The sequence below is a fragment of the Bos indicus genome, chromosome 25 (assembly GCF_029378745.1).
Source record: "Bos indicus isolate NIAB-ARS_2022 breed Sahiwal x Tharparkar chromosome 25, NIAB-ARS_B.indTharparkar_mat_pri_1.0, whole genome shotgun sequence".
In the NCBI taxonomy this organism is placed as follows: Eukaryota; Metazoa; Chordata; class Mammalia; order Artiodactyla; family Bovidae; genus Bos; species Bos indicus.
This window is the reverse complement of record NC_091784.1, coordinates 26,084,481-26,101,967: the sequence shown is the minus strand read 5'-3', so window position 1 is coordinate 26,101,967 and position 17,487 is coordinate 26,084,481. Positions and strand designations below refer to the sequence as shown.

The 17,487-nt window shown below is 57.3% G+C and overlaps 1 protein-coding gene across 2 annotated transcripts in view; it reads left to right on the top strand.

Annotated features, from left to right (window-relative positions):
- Positions 1-17,487, top strand: part of GTF3C1 (general transcription factor IIIC subunit 1) — an 82,758-nt gene that overhangs the window by 49,761 nt on the left and 15,510 nt on the right. For both annotated transcript variants that reach the window (XR_011564054.1, XM_019987750.2), the window contains exons 17-27: positions 253-350; positions 838-934; positions 1,043-1,220; positions 4,483-4,624; positions 5,009-5,144; positions 8,557-8,638; positions 8,768-8,956; positions 10,722-10,876; positions 12,594-12,736; positions 14,335-14,416; positions 16,575-16,687. Coding sequence is in view for 1 of the 2 variants with exons in the window: in XM_019987750.2 (XP_019843309.2) it covers positions 253-350; positions 838-934; positions 1,043-1,220; positions 4,483-4,624; positions 5,009-5,144; positions 8,557-8,638; positions 8,768-8,956; positions 10,722-10,876; positions 12,594-12,736; positions 14,335-14,416; positions 16,575-16,687 (1,415 nt within the window). In the remaining variant the exon portion in view is untranslated. The remainder of the gene's footprint in view (positions 1-252; positions 351-837; positions 935-1,042; positions 1,221-4,482; positions 4,625-5,008; positions 5,145-8,556; positions 8,639-8,767; positions 8,957-10,721; positions 10,877-12,593; positions 12,737-14,334; positions 14,417-16,574; positions 16,688-17,487) is intronic.

The following is a 17,487-nucleotide window of genomic DNA, read 5'->3' as shown; positions in this document are numbered from 1 at the left end:
ATGCCCACCAGCAGTGAGTGAGGCCACGTGTTCGGTCCCCAGCAGTGTGGCAGAAGGGTGGGAGGGGAGGGGTGTCAGGGCTGAGAGAGCGATGTGGGAGGTGGTGGGGAGTAGGAGGATCCAGGTCCCCATGGGGCAGATGACCCAGCTCAGTGAGACCTCAGCCCAGAACGTAGTGCTGAGTGTTTTTTCACGGCTCTTGGAACTTGCCCTGGCCTCCAGGGTGAGCTGAGCACTGAAAATCCCTCTTAGGTGGACCACCTCGAGGAGTTTCTGAACGACCCCCTGAAGAAGCACACGCTGATCCGCTTTCTCCCCAGGTCCATCCGGCAGCAGCTTCTGTACAAGAGGTGAGGTCCCTGCGGTCACTCGGGGCAGCTGAGGCTCCCGGCAGGCCCCTCCGAATTAGGCTTCTGAGTAACGGTTGACCCAGAAAAGGAAAGGTTTCTGCTTTTTCCAGGTTGTAGAGACCCCAGGTCATTAATTCAGCCACTCTGTGACCTACGTAAAGCACAGAGGCAATTGCAGTGTGGGCCGGGACATTTTAGCCCTTGATTGCAAGGTTCTTTTAAAAGTAAAATCTGCTGATAAAGACTGCAGATCATGAAGTGGGTTTTCCTGTTGTTACTTTTGATCTCAAGCCCCCCTATGTAGAAGCAGTGCCCCACTTCCCTGGGTGGTGATGGGCTAGGGGTCCTGGGTCTCAGCTCAGTGCAGGCCCAAAGCCCGCCCTCGAGGTCCCACAGGTAGAAGAGGGGAGAAGCAGCGAGTCCCATCCCTCACTCCCATCTGACCCCCTGATAACGACTGAGCGCCCGCCACCCCCTCTGCCTACAGACGTTTCATTTTCTCGGTGGTGGAGAACCTTCAGAGGCTCTGCTTCATGGGGCTGCTCCAGTTCGGCCCCACAGAGAAGTTCCAGGATAAAGATCAGGTAAACGGCCTTCACACGCGGTCGAAGGTGGTTGGTCCTGAGCGTTTCCAGACTCTACCCGACTCTGAGGTCGCGCTTCCCCCTCACCGTCCGCTGTCTCCCTCGTAGGTCTTCGTCTACTTGAAGAAGAACGTGGGCGTCGTGGACACCACCACCTGTGACCCCCATTACAACGTGGCCCGCAGCAGCCGGCCCTTCGAGAGGCGCTCATACGTCCTGAACTCAGTGCAGGACGTGGAGAACTACTGGTTCGATCTGCAGTGCGTCTGCCTCAACACCCCACTAGGTACCAGCCGCCTTTACGGGACTCCCTGTGTTCCCTCCTTTCTGTGGGGTTAGAGCTGGAGAGAAACCGCCTGCTGGTTTTCAGACTGTCCCCCGAGGCCTGGAGTATCCTGGAAGCTCTCTTAGAAAGGAATGTGATGGATCTTACCTGGGAGGGCCCCCAGCCCCCACCCCACTGAGTGGACAGCTCCACTTCTGTCTTCATTCACTGGGCGCGTTGAGTAGGTATTTACTGAACACCTTGTGTGCGCTTTCCCGTACGCACATCACACAGCAGCAGGCCTTGTGCTCTCTTGGGGAAGACACACAGCACAGAGATTCAGAGCGCGTTAAGTGCTGGGGAGGAAACGCACCGGATGTCGGATCGAGGGTATTTTCCTAGGCTGGTCAGGAAGCAGCCTTTCTGAGCAGGAGAGTTTGAGCTGAGTTCTAAAGGATGAGGCTGAGCCAGCATGACCAGAGCTAAGAAGCAGAATCGGCCAGCGTATGTGGAGGGAGACTGACCACTGGGATGGAGAAGCAAGCAGGAGTCAGACTCGGGGGCCTTGTAGGACACTTGCAGGAGAACTTGCAAACTTCCAAACTTGCCTGAGACTTTGGCTTTATTCTCGGAGCAGCGAGAATCCATTGGTGGTTGTAAGTCAAGATCTCATGTCTTTCAAAGCTGCCCTGGCTGCTGTGTGGGCCATAGACTGAGAGGCACCAGAGCAGGGGCAGGGAGGCCAGCTGGAGACTGTGACTCGGGTCCTCTGGTGACAGTGAAGGACAGAGGGCAGGTGGGAGGTCTGGAGGAGGAACTGACCGGACTGCCCATTGCTTGGGTGGCTCGGGCTTTGTGTTAGCCGTTGGCTTGCGTCATCTTCTCCAAGCCGCCCCTACTTCAAGCATTCTCTCTCCGAGAAAGCCTTTCCAGCATCTTTGCTGTCATCTGATGTCAGTCTGGGAATCCCTTGAGTGCAGGAGATTTGGCGTTCATCCCCAGCGTGTCTCAAAGTGCCCGATACACAGGCGACCTCCTGAACATGTTTATAAGAATGAATGGAGGGTTTGTAGAAGGCGATAGAACCACCATTCTGGTGCTCTTTCCTCTAAGTCAGTTTTCCTCGGGTCCTGTCTTGCCACTTCTCCCAGGAGAAGGATGCTGCATTCCGTTTGCACCTGGGAGAGGACTTCTGTCTTCCTCCTGTCACAGCGCCTGAAGATCAAGGTTACGCTTTGATTTTTGCAAAGCAGGAGCCACATGTGTATTGTGCTGATGTGTGCTCAGTCGTGTCAGACTCTTTGCAACCGCATGGACTGTAGCCTGCCAGGCTCTGCTGTCCATGGGATTTGACAGGCAAGAATACTGGAGTGGGTTACCGTTTCCTTCTCTAGGGGATCTTCCTGACTAAGGGATTGAACTTGAGCCTCCCTGAGCTACCAGGAAAGCCTGTGATTTGGGTAGAACTGTTTAATGCTAAGAGGCTAACGAGCATTTGTATAGATCATTTAATGGGTCCAGACAAATGTTAGAAACAGTGTGTTTTGTAGGCTCCTCTGGCAGCAGCAATGAGCGAGGCTTTTAGCATTGCAGATTTTAAAGTGCCCTAATTCCCCTGCATTTTATACTAGATAAAAATTTGCGAACCAGTATGTTATTTGCACCAAAGTCTTTCAGGCTTGACAACGGGTGAATTTCTATCCCTTTTTGTGTTCTTGAGCTGAAATATGGGAGGCTTATTGAGTTTGATAATCAGACATTGACTGTCCCTTCAATCAGCAAACATCTGCGGGGGCCGAGGGGGTTCTGCCCCACAGACCAAGGGGAAGCATCATATAATAAGATGTGGGCATCCTCCAGGGTGGGACTCACAGAGCGTGAGTGCACCGGCAGCTCTGGGGAAGCGTGCTGAAATGCGGGTTATTGGGTGCCGTCCAGGGACTTGGGCTCAGCAGTCCTGGGGGTGGCCTAAGGCTGCGTCCCCAACACGCAGCTTGGCGGTGCTAGGTGAGGCATCGCCTGAGGTCCTCTTAGGTTCGCAGTCCATTCAGTTACACGACCCTGGGTGAGCTCTTTGGAGCCTCCTGAGCCTCAGTTTCTTCATTTCTAATCCGGGAACACCACCGCCGCCGCCCCCTCGTGGAGCTGAGGGGAAGCTTGAACCAGACGTTTCACGTGAAGCTCTGGCTGAGAGGTGCATGGCACGGGCTCTGCCTGTTGCCCCTTGCCACCAGTCAGGCTGAAGTCTCCAGCTGACCATGTTGCAGGAGGCTCTTTGATAGTCTGCAGATTATCATAACCTTCCCTGGCCTGACTCAAGCAATTCTTTTAATTAATTAATTGGTTATTTATGGCTGTGCTGGATCTTCATTGCTATGCACGGGCTTTCTCTAGTTGTGGAGACTGGACTTCTCATTGCAGTGGCTTCTCTTATTGCGGAGCACGGGCTCTAGGGCGCAGGCTCAGCAGTTGTGACACGCAGGCTTAGTTGTCCCGCGGCACGTGGGATCTTCCTGGACCAGGGATCAAACCCAGGTCCCCTGCATTGGCAGGCGGATTCTTAACCACTGGACCACCAGGGAAGCCCCTCAAGCAAAGGTTTTAATCATGTTTCACATTTCTTTTCAAGAAGTGCAGTTTGCTTACTTTCTCCTCTCAGCAAATGCATCTCTGCAGAGGGCACTCAGGGATCCTGGTGAAGAGACAGCGCACGTACCCCAGAGCTGTGTGGTCGTGTCTGTTGTTGTTCAGACGCTCAGTCGTGTCCCACACTTTGCGACCCCAGGGGCTGTAGCCCGCCAGGCTCCTCTGTCCATGGGATTCTTCAGGCCAAGGATACTTTACTGGAGTAGGTTAACATTTCCTCCTCCAGGGTATCTTCCCAACCCAGGGATCGAGCTTGTGTTTCCTGCATCGACAGGCAGGTTCTTTACCCCTGAGCCCCTGGGTAAGCCCGGGCCTGTGGCATGTGGCTCCCTGCGGCCTGCACCAGGAAGAAAGAAGGCCTGGGGTGTCTCTGCTCGCCTGCTCGCCTCCCGCCTTTATAGGATCCAGGCTGTGCAGTCTCTTCTCAGGTTCACCCACCAGCCTTACTAACTCACTCTTCTTCCTGCTCCCCCGCGACATGATGATGTAAGATGTTTTGTGCAAAGAGGTCCACCGGTTTCAGCCCCTCTTCCCTGGTGGGGATCCTAGTCCCAGAAAGGGAATTCACTCCTCTTGCCACCCAGCAGCAGACATTGGCAGAAAGGTGTCTTCAGCGGGGCTCGTGTCTCTTTCCTAGGCGTAGTGCGCTGCCCACGCGCCCGGAAGAGCAGCGGCCCAGACCAGGGCAGCGATGAGGAGGGCAGAATGCAGAAGGAGCAGGAGAACGCCATGGACAAGTACACGCTGGAGCGCAAGTGTGCCATGATGGAGTACACCATGTGCGTCCTGCCCGTCCCCGAGTGCACAGCCGCAGGGGTCTCGTCCTGCAGGCTGTGGGCCGCCCCCCTGCAGTCAGGCTCCCTGTCGGACCTGGAGGCCTGAGTCCCTGCCGTGGGGCTGCGGGTTGGTGGTCATGGCTCACTCTGGTCCCAGCCATGAGGCAGTTAGCCTCCCCATTGTCAAAAACTAAAAAGAACCAGTTGCCGAAGTTCAAAAATTGGGATTTTTACATAAAAATCTGGATTTTTGACAAATTCTTTACTGCTACCTGTCAGATGTCTTTGTGGGAAGGTAGCAGTTGCAGTACATGTCCCCACCCACTCCACGGGCTCTCTTCCCAGTTCCCAAGGAGGCTCGGTGTCTGTTTATTTCCCGACTCCCAGGGGCAGCCGCGAGGTCGTGGATGAAGGCATCATCCCCGGAGACGGCCTGGGAGCCGCGGGGCTCGACTCCAGCTTCTACGCACACCTGAAGCGCAATTGGATCTGGACCAGCTATATCATGGACAAGGCCAAAAAGGTGGGCGTCCGTCCTGGGACCATCTCACCCAGCCCCGGCCCTCACTGCTCACTGCCTCTCCCTTCCCTGGCTCAGGGCGTCCGTCCTGGGACCATCTCACCCAGCCCCGGCCCTCACTGCTCACTGCCTCTCCCTTCCCCGGCTCAGGGCGTCCGTCCTGGGACCATCTCACCCAGCCCCGGCCCTCACTGCTCACTGCCTCTCCCTTCCCCGGCTCAGGGCGTCCGTCCTGGGACCATCTCACCCAGCCCCGGCCCTCACTGCTCACTGCCTCTCCCTTCCCTGGCTCAGGGCGTCCGTCCTGGGACCATCTCACCCAGCCCCGGCCCTCACTGCTCACTGCCTCTCCCTTCCCTGGCTCAGGGCGTCCGTCCTGGGACCATCTCACCCAGCCCCGGCCCTCACTGCTCACTGCCTCTCCCTTCCCCGGCTCAGGGCGTCCGTCCTGGGACCATCTCACCCAGCCCCGGCCCTCACTGCTCACTGCCTCTCCCTTCCCCGGCTCAGGGCGTCCGTCCTGGGACCATCTCACCCAGCCCCGGCCCTCACTGCTCACTGCCTCTCCCTTCCCCGGCTCAGGGCGTCCGTCCTGGGACCATCTCACCCAGCCCCGGCCCTCACTGCTCACTGCCTCTCCCTTCCCCGGCTCAGGGCGTCCGTCCTGGGACCATCTCACCCAGCCCCGGCCCTCACTGCTCACTGCCTCTCCCTTCCCCGGCTCAGGGCGTCCGTCCTGGGACCATCTCACCCAGCCCCGGCCCTCACTGCTCACTGCCTCTCCCTTCCCCGGCTCAGGGCGTCCGTCCTGGGACCATCTCACCCAGCCCCGGCCCTCACTGCTCACTGCCTCTCCCTTCCCCGGCTCAGGGCGTCCGTCCTGGGACCATCTCACCCAGCCCCGGCCCTCACTGCTCACTGCCTCTCCCTTCCCCGGCTCAGGGCGTCCGTCCTGGGACCATCTCACCCAGCCCCGGCCCTCACTGCTCACTGCCTCTCCCTTCCCCGGCTCAGGGCGTCCGTCCTGGGACCATCTCACCCAGCCCCGGCCCTCACTGCTCACTGCCTCTCCCTTCCCCGGCTCAGGGCGTCCGTCCTGGGACCATCTCACCCAGCCCCGGCCCTCACTGCTCACTGCCTCTCCCTTCCCCGGCTCAGGGCGTCCGTCCTGGGACCATCTCACCCAGCCCCGGCCCTCACTGCTCACTGCCTCTCCCTTCCCCGGCTCAGGGCGTCCGTCCTGGGACCATCTCACCCAGCCCCGGCCCTCACTGCTCACTGCCTCTCCCTTCCCCGGCTCAGGGCGTCCGTCCTGGGACCATCTCACCCAGCCCCGGCCCTCACTGCTCACTGCCTCTCCCTTCCCCGGCTCAGGGCGTCCGTCCTGGGACCATCTCACCCAGCCCCGGCCCTCACTGCTCACTGCCTCTCCCTTCCCCGGCTCAGGGCGTCCGTCCTGGGACCATCTCACCCAGCCCCGGCCCTCACTGCTCACTGCCTCTCCCTTCCCCGGCTCAGGGCGTCCGTCCTGGGACCATCTCACCCAGCCCCGGCCCTCACTGCTCACTGCCTCTCCCTTCCCCGGCTCAGGGCGTCCGTCCTGGGACCATCTCACCCAGCCCCGGCCCTCACTGCTCACTGCCTCTCCCTTCCCCGGCTCAGGGCGTCCGTCCTGGGACCATCTCACCCAGCCCCGGCCATCACTGCTCACTGCCTCTCCCTTCCCCGGCTCAGGGCGTCCGTCCTGGGACCATCTCACCCAGCCCCGGCCCTCACTGCTCACTGCCTCTCCCTTCCCTGGCTCAGGGCGTCCGTCCTGGGACCATCTCACCCAGCCCCGGCCCTCACTGCTCACTGCCTCTCCCTTCCCCGGCTCAGGGCGTCCGTCCTGGGACCATCTCACCCAGCCCCGGCCCTCACTGCTCACTGCCTCTCCCTTCCCTGGCTCAGGGCGTCCGTCCTGGGACCATCTCACCCAGCCCCGGCCCTCACTGCTCACTGCCTCTCCCTTCCCTGGCTCAGGGCGTCCGTCCTGGGACCATCTCACCCAGCCCCGGCCCTCACTGCTCACTGCCTCTCCCTTCCCCGGCTCAGGGCGTCCGTCCTGGGACCATCTCACCCAGCCCCGGCCCTCACTGCTCACTGCCTCTCCCTTCCCTGGCTCAGGGCGTCCGTCCTGGGACCATCTCACCCAGCCCCGGCCCTCACTGCTCACTGCCTCTCCCTTCCCTGGCTCAGGGCGTCCGTCCTGGGACCATCTCACCCAGCCCCGGCCATCACTGCTCACTGCCTCTCCCTTCCCCGGCTCAGGGCGTCCGTCCTGGGACCATCTCACCCAGCCCCGGCCATCACTGCTCACTGCCTCTCCCTTCCCTGGCTCAGGGCGTCCGTCCTGGGACCATCTCACCCAGCCCCGGCCATCACTGCTCACTGCCTCTCCCTTCCCTGGCTCAGGGCGTCCGTCCTGGGACCATCTCACCCAGCCCCGGCCATCACTGCTCACTGCCTCTCCCTTCCCTGGCTCAGGGCGTCCGTCCTGGGACCATCTCACCCAGCCCCGGCCATCACTGCTCACTGCCTCTCCCTTCCCTGGCTCAGGGCGTCCGTCCTGGGACCATCTCACCCAGCCCCGGCCATCACTGCTCACTGCCTCTCCCTTCCCCGGCTCAGGGCGTCCGTCCTGGGACCATCTCACCCAGCCCCGGCCCTCACTGCTCACTGCCTCTCCCTTCCCTGGCTCACAGATTTTGTTTTTAAGATTTACTTACTCTGTTTCTGTTTTTGGCTGCCCTGGGTCTTGATTGCTGTGTGTGGGCTTTCTCTGGTTGTGGCGAGAGGGGGCTGGTCTTCATTGCAGTGCTCAGGCTTCTCATTACGGTGGCTTCTTTCTGTTGTGGAGCGCAGGCTCCAGGGTGCTCGGGCTTCTGTAGTTGGGGCGCACAGGCTTAGTTGACCCGCGGCATGTGGGATCTTCTAGACCATTGAACCCGTGTCCCCTGCATTGGCCGGTGGGTTGTTAACCACTAAACCACCAGGAAAGTCCCAGCTCACAGTTTTTGAATTGGCCAAACCAAAATTGACCAGAGACACGAGTAATTGCATCCGTAAGTACTGAAGGTACAGCAGGACTTTGTAAATATCTACCTGACTTTCTTTTTTCTTTCCCCCCATGGATGCTAATTTATTCTTCGATCAGTACAAGTATTCCTTTTAAAAAGAAAGAAAGGAAAGTCTAAGCGGTCCCACGAGATGGGGTGTGTGTGCCAGGTCCCACGAGACGGGGTGTGTGTGCCACAGGAAGGTGGCGGTCCCTGCGCCGCCTCGTCATCAGGGACTCAACACTCAGCGCTGCGGCTGCACTGGGTTCCTGGGGGCCCAGTGAAGCTCACACTTCAGTGCCATCCTTGTCTTTCAGGAGACCACCACGTCGGAGAACGGGCTCACGATGAGGCTGCAGACGTTTCTGTCCAAGCGCCCGATGCCTCTTGGGGCCGGAGGTACATGGGCCGGGAGCTCAGCAGAGACGGACACGGGGCCAGCTTGGGCCGGTGGGACCCCTGCGCCGCGCCGTGTTCCAGCCTTTGCGGGGGCCTTCTGCAATGCCGGGCTCCTTTGCTTGTTTCCAGGCAACGGCAGGTTGACGGTCTGGGGAGACGCTCGAGCTGGATCGGGGCTGTGTGCCGACAGAGATGAGCACATCGAGGTGGAGCGAGAGCCCACGCTGGAGCGGAACCAGAAAGTGAAGGGTGGGAAAAGCCAGAAGCGCAAACGGCTGAAGAAGGACCCAGGGAAGAAGATCAAGAGGAAGAAGAAAGGTTTGGCCATGATTGTTTGTGTTTGTGGGGCTCGCCTTTGCCCGGTCCAGCCAGGGACGGGCAGCAGCCTCCCTGTAGCCCGGCCTGAGTGCTGCCCTCAGACTCCGGTTCCCCGCTCCGCTTGCAGCGCTAACTGTGTGGTTGTGTTTTGTTTTCCAAGCCCAGCCTGTTGGCCGAGAGGGCCTTGAACTTTCTATACATCCCCCCCTGCTTTCTCAGTCTATATACGGTAGTATATAGAGCCATTTCAGTTAGTGACTCCTTCTGTTCACATTTTTAATTTCATCTCAACTGGGAAAAAAAAACCTTTGCAAAAATCCTTAGCCAAGGCCTTATCACAGCCGGTTCAAATCCTATTATTCTCTTGGTTCACCTTTTAACATCAGCATTTGTACTCAGGACAAAGTTTCAAGTTGTGTTTTTAAATCAGAGGGAGCGCGGGAGTCATTTAAGCCTGCGGGATCTCTCTGGATCTTGTGAACCCCTTGTGCACGGCACCTGTTCGATTCCCATTTTGAATTCTTCATTCGGGCATCATTCACAGTGAAGGAGGGCAGCAAGGAGACCAGTGTCCTGGTTTTTAGTCACTTCTTTGTCATTTCAGTGGACCATGCGTTTTAACAATGATCTGATAGCTTTAGCTGTTTCAGCTGAGAGCAGAATGCTTTAACAGGAACCCATTTTTAGTGATTTACTCAGCTGGTGCTCATAACAAATAGCTTCGCATCAGCTGAAACGGCCCCCTCCGTTTAGCCTGTCCAGATACGTGTAAGATCAGATTGGCTCGAAAAGACCTGAATTCACTGCAAAGCAAAATCCAATGGTGGTGTTGCTTTGAATGCAAATGATCTTGCCCACTTTTCTCCTGCTCTCATTTGAAATATGCTCACTAAGCAAACAGTCTTTTAGAATTGGCGGTAGCATATGGCATCTGCCTTTGGAACTCCTGCCAGTGTTTCCCAGCAGGGAGGGGAGCGGAGGGTGGAGTCTGGGGAAACCCAGTGGTTTTAGAGCTCAGGGTTCCCATCCTAACTGCCGCTTCCTAGGATTTTTGACTTCAGGCAAGGTGCTGGGTCTCTGTGCATTTCAGATTCCTCACCTGCCAAATGGGGATAATAGTTGTATCCTTCTCCTAGCATGGTTGCCAAGTATTATTATTGTAAGTGAATATATGTAAAAAGCTTAAGCCAGTGTTTGGCACCCAGCAAATATTGCATAATGTTTGTGCTTGATATTACTTAGGTAACAGTTCCTTTGCACCAGGCACTGCTCTAGGTGCTTTTAAGGCGTCTGGGTCAGTCCTGAAGTTACTTAGCCCTGGACAGTGGGCCTTGTTGTCACCCTGCTGCACCAGAGTGTACACAGCATCTCTGAGGTCGCAGAGCAGGGAATGGTGGGGTCCCACTTATCTGGAGAGCACGCCCTGAGCAGGTTCCTTCAGAGGGCTTCTGAGGGAGGCGAGGCACCTTCAGAGGGCTCAGTGCCTCCGAGGGAAAGATTGGAGGCAGGCAGATAACCGGCTGCATCAGGCTGCCCAGCCTGTCACCATGAAATCTGACCAAACAGAAATGATGAAAGGGGTTAAAAAAAATCTGTCCCGTTGGGCTGAGTCTTTTGTGGCTAGTTGACATGACTCCCCACTTGATGAGATGCTGATAACTGACACCTTGATCCAGGCCCACCCACTGGGTAGGGACCCTTCTGCTTTCTGGAATAACAGCTCTCAAACAGTTGTTCAAAACCCCCTGTGCTATCCCCGCCTTAGAAGAGCTCCCGGAAGACAAGAACAAAAGGCGTTACCATGACGAGGCGGACCAGAGCGCCCTGCAGAGGATGACACGGCTGCGGGTCACCTGGTCACTGCAGGAGGACGGGCTGCTCATGCTCTGCCGGATCGCCAGCAACGTCCTCAACACCAAGGTGCGCCCCCTCATCCCGCTCGCCTCTCCACCCCACCCCAGCTTCCAGCCCTCTGACTGTGAGTCCCTCTCGTCTGGGAGGCTCTTTCTCTTCTGACCCACACAGGGAGGAGCATGGCCCTGGGACCACTCATCGCATCTACTCCACTCGGCCCGTGGGAGAAGCATCTCCCAGAATCTTCCCAGTGAACCCCACACTCACTTTTGCACCTCTCTTTCCAGCCTTCAGCTCACACATCTGTGTCTTTGCCTGGCTGCACACCACACAGCTCGGGCTTCCCTGGTGGCTCAGATGATAAACAACCCGCCTACCAGTGCAGGAGACGCGGGTTTGATCTCTGGGTTGGGAAGATCCCCTGGAGAAGGAAACGGCAACCCACTCCAGTATTCTTCCCTAGGAAATCCCATGGACGGAAGAGCCTGGCGGGCTACAGTCCATGGGGTTGCAGAGTCGGACGTGACTTAGTAAACAGCAACAACAAGCAGCGTCACACAGCTGAGAGCTGCACTCGCTGTCTCTTCACCGGGATTCTGTCCCTTGCCTGCTCCCCGCCTCCCATCCTCATCTGCCTGGAATAGTCCTGTTTATCTTTCATTTACTGCTTATCATCTCTGGAAAGGCACCATTGATCTGCTGAAAGGAAGTGGTTACTGCGCCCTCGCTCCACCCCTTGGCCGCACACATGTCATGCTGCTCCTCTGGCTTCTGGTCCCTCTTGGCCCGCTGGAGTGGCTGCTTCTAGAGGCAGCGAGGCTTCTTACTTGTTTGTGTAGCTATGGCCCCAGGCTCATGCCTGGGTTCATGCCCCACCTTCCAGCCACACCAAGGCCAGTGTCCCATCAGGCTGGTCCATAGAAGCCCCAGGAGTGTGGGCTCCGCCAGCCTCCCGTCCAGGGCCCTGGCAGGTAGTAACACCACCAGGCAGAGCGGGTGAGGCAGCTTCACAGCATAGTCAGTATTTCCTGTCCTTCTGCCATACTGGCCAAAGACACCCACCCAGAGGCCGTGTGTTGCTCTCTGCCTTTAATTTAAGCTCATTAAACCCCTTTGCTTGATCATTTTCTTACCTCTTTGTGCGTTCCTAAATTGCATCCCGGCCCCTTCTGCCAGGAGGAACCTGATGGCGTGTTGCTGTCCCTCATGTCTGGCCCTTGTCTCTTCATGGTGATGATGGGAGAGGCCTACATGGAGCCTCCACTCACTCGCTTCAGCTCACACCAGACTCCCCGGCCCCCTCATGCTCAGGCACTAAGAAAAAAACCTTGTCATCATGCCCCTTCTTCGCCTGGGCTCTGCCTTCCTGCCCGTGTTTCCTGAGAGGGGCCCTGAGCCCGGGACTCTGCGCGTTCTGTTTCCATCAGTGTGACCACAGGCACCACACACAGCATTTCTGAGCACAACCCTCCACAAACCATGTCACAGACCTCCTGAGCTCCCCTAACATTGCCTTCCACTCAGTACTACCCAGCACCCTCCAGGCACCTCTGTTAGTCACCCAGAGACGCTTCCCACTGGATGTTAAGTGTTTGTCTTACTCCTTTCTTCCCAGCCCCCACTTGGCGCCAGGCCCGTGGTCAGTACCCAGTAACTATGGCCGAGTTTTGTGTGTCTGCTGAGGGAAGAGGCTGCACAGGCCGACTCCCCTCCCTCACACTAGTGGCCCGTGCCGTGGGCTCCGGGGCCACTGACCTTCCATCTCGGCTTGTGTCTGATCCAGGTGAAGGGCCCGTTCGTCCCCTGGCAGGTCGTGCGGGACATCCTGCACTCGACCTTGGAAGAGTCTCTGGATAAAACCTCCCTGTCGGTCGGACGAAGAGCTCGCTACATAATCAAAAACCCACAAGCCTATCTGAACTACAAGTAAGCCGCCTTTGAACTTCCGGAACTCCCCGTCGAGGGTGTCCCCAGGCTTCTCGTTTGTTCTTTCCTCTTTTTTCATCCCATCTGCTTAGGAGTTGGCTGTAGAATCCAGGTGGATAAAGTCTGAGTCTTCCAGGAGCACGTCAGATGTGTTTTGGAGGCTGTTAGTGAGGTGGCCCTTGATCCGGGGCGCCGGGTGTGATTCCGGGCACTCGCACACGTAAGGTGTTGTTTAGACTTCAGGATGCCTTGTGAAGCCAGAGATGTTCTCCGGTTGCAGCCAGCAGGAGGGTGGGGCCAGGAGGGGACCCAAGCAGGGTTGGGAGAAACCGCTCCCACCAGCTGATGCCCGTGCCATGGGTCAGTGAGAGAGCTCGGCTCCAGGTTGATCCCAAGCCCTGGGCTGCGTGCAGGCAGCCAGCTTGGAGGGAAGGCACCCAGCCCTGACCATGGAGGAGATTCAGCTCTTCTGGGCTTCTGGGTCTCAGCGCTGCTGACACATGGGGCCGGATCATTTGTGTGGGGCATCCTATGCTCTGTGGGATGTTTAACAGCATCCGTGTCTCCGTCCACTAGGCACCAGTAGCAACCCCCCCTCCCCAGCTGTGACGGCAAAAAGTGTCTTCACACATCTCCCACGGGGCCCAGATCGCTCCTGGTGAGAACCACTGGGTTAGACACCAGGGGGCCTTCCTGTGTGAAGCCACTTGCCCAGTGTGTGGAATGCTCTTAAAATGTTCTATCAGAAAAGGCTATGATCCCCTGGTCCAAAGTCCTCTTTTTTCTCAAAGTGGAAACAGGCGCATAGAGAGGATGGTGCTTGCTGGGTGATGGAGAGCTGCAGTGAGCGAGGTCTGGACTTGGGCTCCCCGGCCCCCGCCTGACGCTCTTCCTCTCGTCCTGCAGCGGCCAGGGCAGGGGACGAGAGGGCTTGCAGGGCTTGGAGGCCTGAGTCTCCGTTCTCACCGCAGTTCAGAGTCGTGGGGCCTGGGACGGGGCGCTTACCCCGTCAGAGGCTGTTTCCCCATCTGTGAGCAGGGCTCCACCTGACCCTTGGCCTCTGTGTGACCTCGGGGGCAGGGGGTCCCTACAGCTCACCAAGCCGTGAAATGGAATGACAGCCTCTTCCTTGCAAGCTCCTTGTGAGGGTCAGAAGTGCCCGGCCCCCAGGAGCTCAGCACACACTGGCTGTCTTCCCTCTGTTTCCTGGTGGGTGGTCAGGCTGTCCTGTCACCATAGAGATGTGAAGAAGGATGTGGTGGACAAGGGTGATGGAGGAGCCCGGAGCTCTTAATACCAACCCCTGGGGCCTGTTTTTAAGTTTACGATACGCTTCCACGTAGATCTTTCCCAGAGTCCTGGCCAAACCCCTGTGAGGGGCAGGAGGGTGGGAGCTTGGAGAGGCCGAGGTGTAAAGTGTATGCAGTAACAGGCTGACCCCAAATCCTTCATTTCTGAAAGCTGCGATCACCCAGCAGGCACACAAGCCAGTCACACTTCGTGATTAGCTGACGCCAGCAGCGTTAGAAATCTTCGGTGGTTCTGAACGTGGGCATGGTTGCAGTGCCCAGGCTTCCCTGTGGTCCATTTTCCTGCAGGGTCTGCCTCGCCGAGGTGTACCAGGATAAGGCGCTTGTTGGGGAGTTCCTGAGTCGGAAAGGTGACTACGGAAACCCAAAGGTGGGTGCCATGCGGTGGCTGGGCACAGCCTGCCCTAAGGAAAGGGTTTCTAGGTTTCCAGACACAGAGGTCTGGTCCTCTGGGTCCCTCTGCCGGCCGTGCAGACCTGGGCTTTTCCCGCGCTCATCTGGGAAATTGACTTGTCAGGTTTTTGGCTGTGAACCTCTCTTGATCTGGCATCCAGCATCAGTTTTTTAAAGACAATTAGAATTTGGCTTGCCTCTTGGCAACGCTGCTGTGCCTTGGGTCTATTTTGTTAAGAAAGTAGGGCAGCTCTTCAGAAATTACAAACATTTAGACGTCTGGAAAGCTCACGGATAGGCGATGAGTTTTCTTTCTGAGTTTTCTGTGGGCAGGGCTGGGACAGGGACTGACCAGGAAGGAAGCTTATGTTTCCAGACCCAGACTCCTCTGCCATGTGGCTCACAGTCTGCTTACCCCTGATTTGTTGAGCCAGCACTGGACTCCGCTGTGTGTGTGTCCAGCCTTGGTGCCAGCCGAGGCCAGTGAGTCAGGCAGAGAAGTGGACATCGCAGAACAGTGTAGCCACCCCACAGGAGAGCACAGGGTGCTGAGGTCACAGAGGGAGAATTAGGAGTGCTTCTGATGCAACCTAGACAGCATATTAAAAAGCAGAGACATTACTTTGTCAACAAAGGTCTATCTAGTCAAGGCTATGGTTTTTCCAGTAGTCATGTATGGATGTGAGAGTTGGACTATAAAGAAAGCTGAGCGCAGAAGAATTGATGCTTTTGAACTGTGGTGTTGAAGAAGACTCTTGAGAGTCCCTTGGACTACAAGGAGATCCAACCAGTCCATCCTAAAGGAGATCAGTTCTGTGTGTTCATTGGAAGGACTAATGTTGAAGTTGAAACTCCAATACTTTGGCCACCTGATGCGAAGAGCTGACTCATTTGAAAAGACCCTGATGCTGGGAAAGATTGAGGGCAGGAGGAGAAGGGGATGACAGAGGATGAGATGGTTGGGTGGCATCTGTGACTCAGTGGACACGAGTCTGGGTAAACTCCGGGAGTCGGTGATGGACAGGGAGGCCTGGCGTGCTGTGGTTCATGGGGTCGCAGAGGGTCGGACTTGACTGAGCGACTGAACTGACTGATGCAAGTGACAGAGGAAAACCTAACACTGTGCTAAGCAGCCCGGAAGTCGGCTGTCCCTCACGGGGCAGCAGAGCAGAAACGTCGTCAGGGTCCCGGGTTCATTCTGTCACTCATTCCCCATCCCCGGGGGTCAGCTTTCCGTCTTCATGCTGGTCACCTCATGGCTGACATCTCACAACAGAATCCCAAGGCAGGAAGAAGTGGGGAGAGGGCCCTTGTGTCAAGGGAGGAGGGGACAGCCGTTTCCAGAAGATCTGTCCTGACTCGCCCCCAAGGCTGGGCAGGCTGCCTGCCCACACCACGCTGGGGCTGGCTCCACCGCTAGGGAAGAATGGGATGAAGGAAGTAGGCGACCGTCTGTTATCACACAGGGCCCTTCAGATGTGTCACCACTGAGCCCAGACCGTAGAGACGAGGGACCAGCCAAGGAAAGGCAGACAAGGAAGAGGGGCGAGGTGCCCCGTGGGAGGGCCTCAGCGAGAGGCATCAGGAAAGAGCGTGACCCTGTCCTATAGCCCTGGCACCGGCTGGCAGGGTGACAGGGTGGGTTTGCCGGCCACACCGTGGAGGAGGAGTTGGAGGCACGAGCCTGGGGTGGCGAGGCAGTGAGGGGCCACGCTATGATCCAGGTCTGTTCTTGGGCGGACATGGGTGGGTACAGAGGAGGAGGGGCTGGCTTGGGGCTCACAGCTGAGTGTGGGGGTGGAGGCCGACGTGCACAGGTGAGGCACAGAGGAGGGAGGGAGGTGGTGAGGGGACACAGGCTGCTGATTGGAGGGACTCCCTGGGATGTGTTCAGGGCTTGGGGACAAGCGCTGTCGGTGCAGGTGTAAGGCTCGCCGGCTCCAGAGTGGTGAGCACCCGGCACCTTCCCAGTGGTATTGGGGGCTGGGAGAGGGCACAGGAGACAGCGTTTCTGTCTGGGTTTCTGGGGGCACGCTGCTCTGGGCATTTGCTCCAGGATTTTCCTCATTGTGTGTTAGTGAAACCTCCCTTCAAGGAGAGAAAGGGCTTAAGGTCTCGTTCTCTCACGTCAACAGGTTTGTGCCAGCGAGTTTAAAGAATTTGTGGCAAAGCTTAGAGAGAAGTTCAGTTCAGCCCTAAAGAATCCAAACCTTGAAATCCCAGACACGCTCGAGGAGCTGTTTGCCAGGTAAGGCTCCTCCAGGAAGGTTCTGTGTGGTCTTGGGGCAAGAGGGTGCGTCACCAGCAACAGGCGCATCCCCCACCAGCCGTTCACCTGACCCGGCAGCGAGCCCTGTGCTCCTCTGACTCTGCACCTCTCGTCTCCTCTCCGGGGGGCTTGAAACTGGGGAGACGCCGCCATCCCCTACACCCCACGGGGCGCTCCCTTCCGTTCCGGTGCGGCCCTGCTCTGGCTCACTCGGGGCTTGCTCAGATATTGGAGTGCTTTTAAGATTGCATATTTTATGCACCAGGAAACCTTGAGATGTACGAAGCTTCCCAAGGTCATGGTGCTAGTACGCCCCAGGCCAGGATTTGAACTTAGGTGGGTCTGACCCCAGAGCCCCTGTTCTTTACAGCTCCACCCCTGGGCACCTGGAGAGGAACACACTTGAGCTTCCCAGAATCTGTGCAGTTTTAAAATCTTGAGTGCTGTTGAACCAGGCCTGTTTCTGCTGCCTCATCCAGATGTGAATCCCTTCTCCTCACCATCCTCATCAGCATAGTCCCTGTGGCCACTGTATTTCCAAATTTCTTCCTCTAGAGACGACGTCCATCTGTCAGGTCCCACTGTGAGCTGTGTGGTACCTCTGCAGCCAGCCCTCTGTTTTGGTTGGGGGTCTCATCCTTTCATTCACCCAGCAACTAGTTCGTGTCCTGCCCACTCTGTGCCAGGGCCAAGGAGCACTCTGTAGTTGCTTATAGATTTTGCTTTTGCTGCAAACTCTTACCCAGAACTCCTAAGTGCTGTGCTTTGTCTTCAGTCGT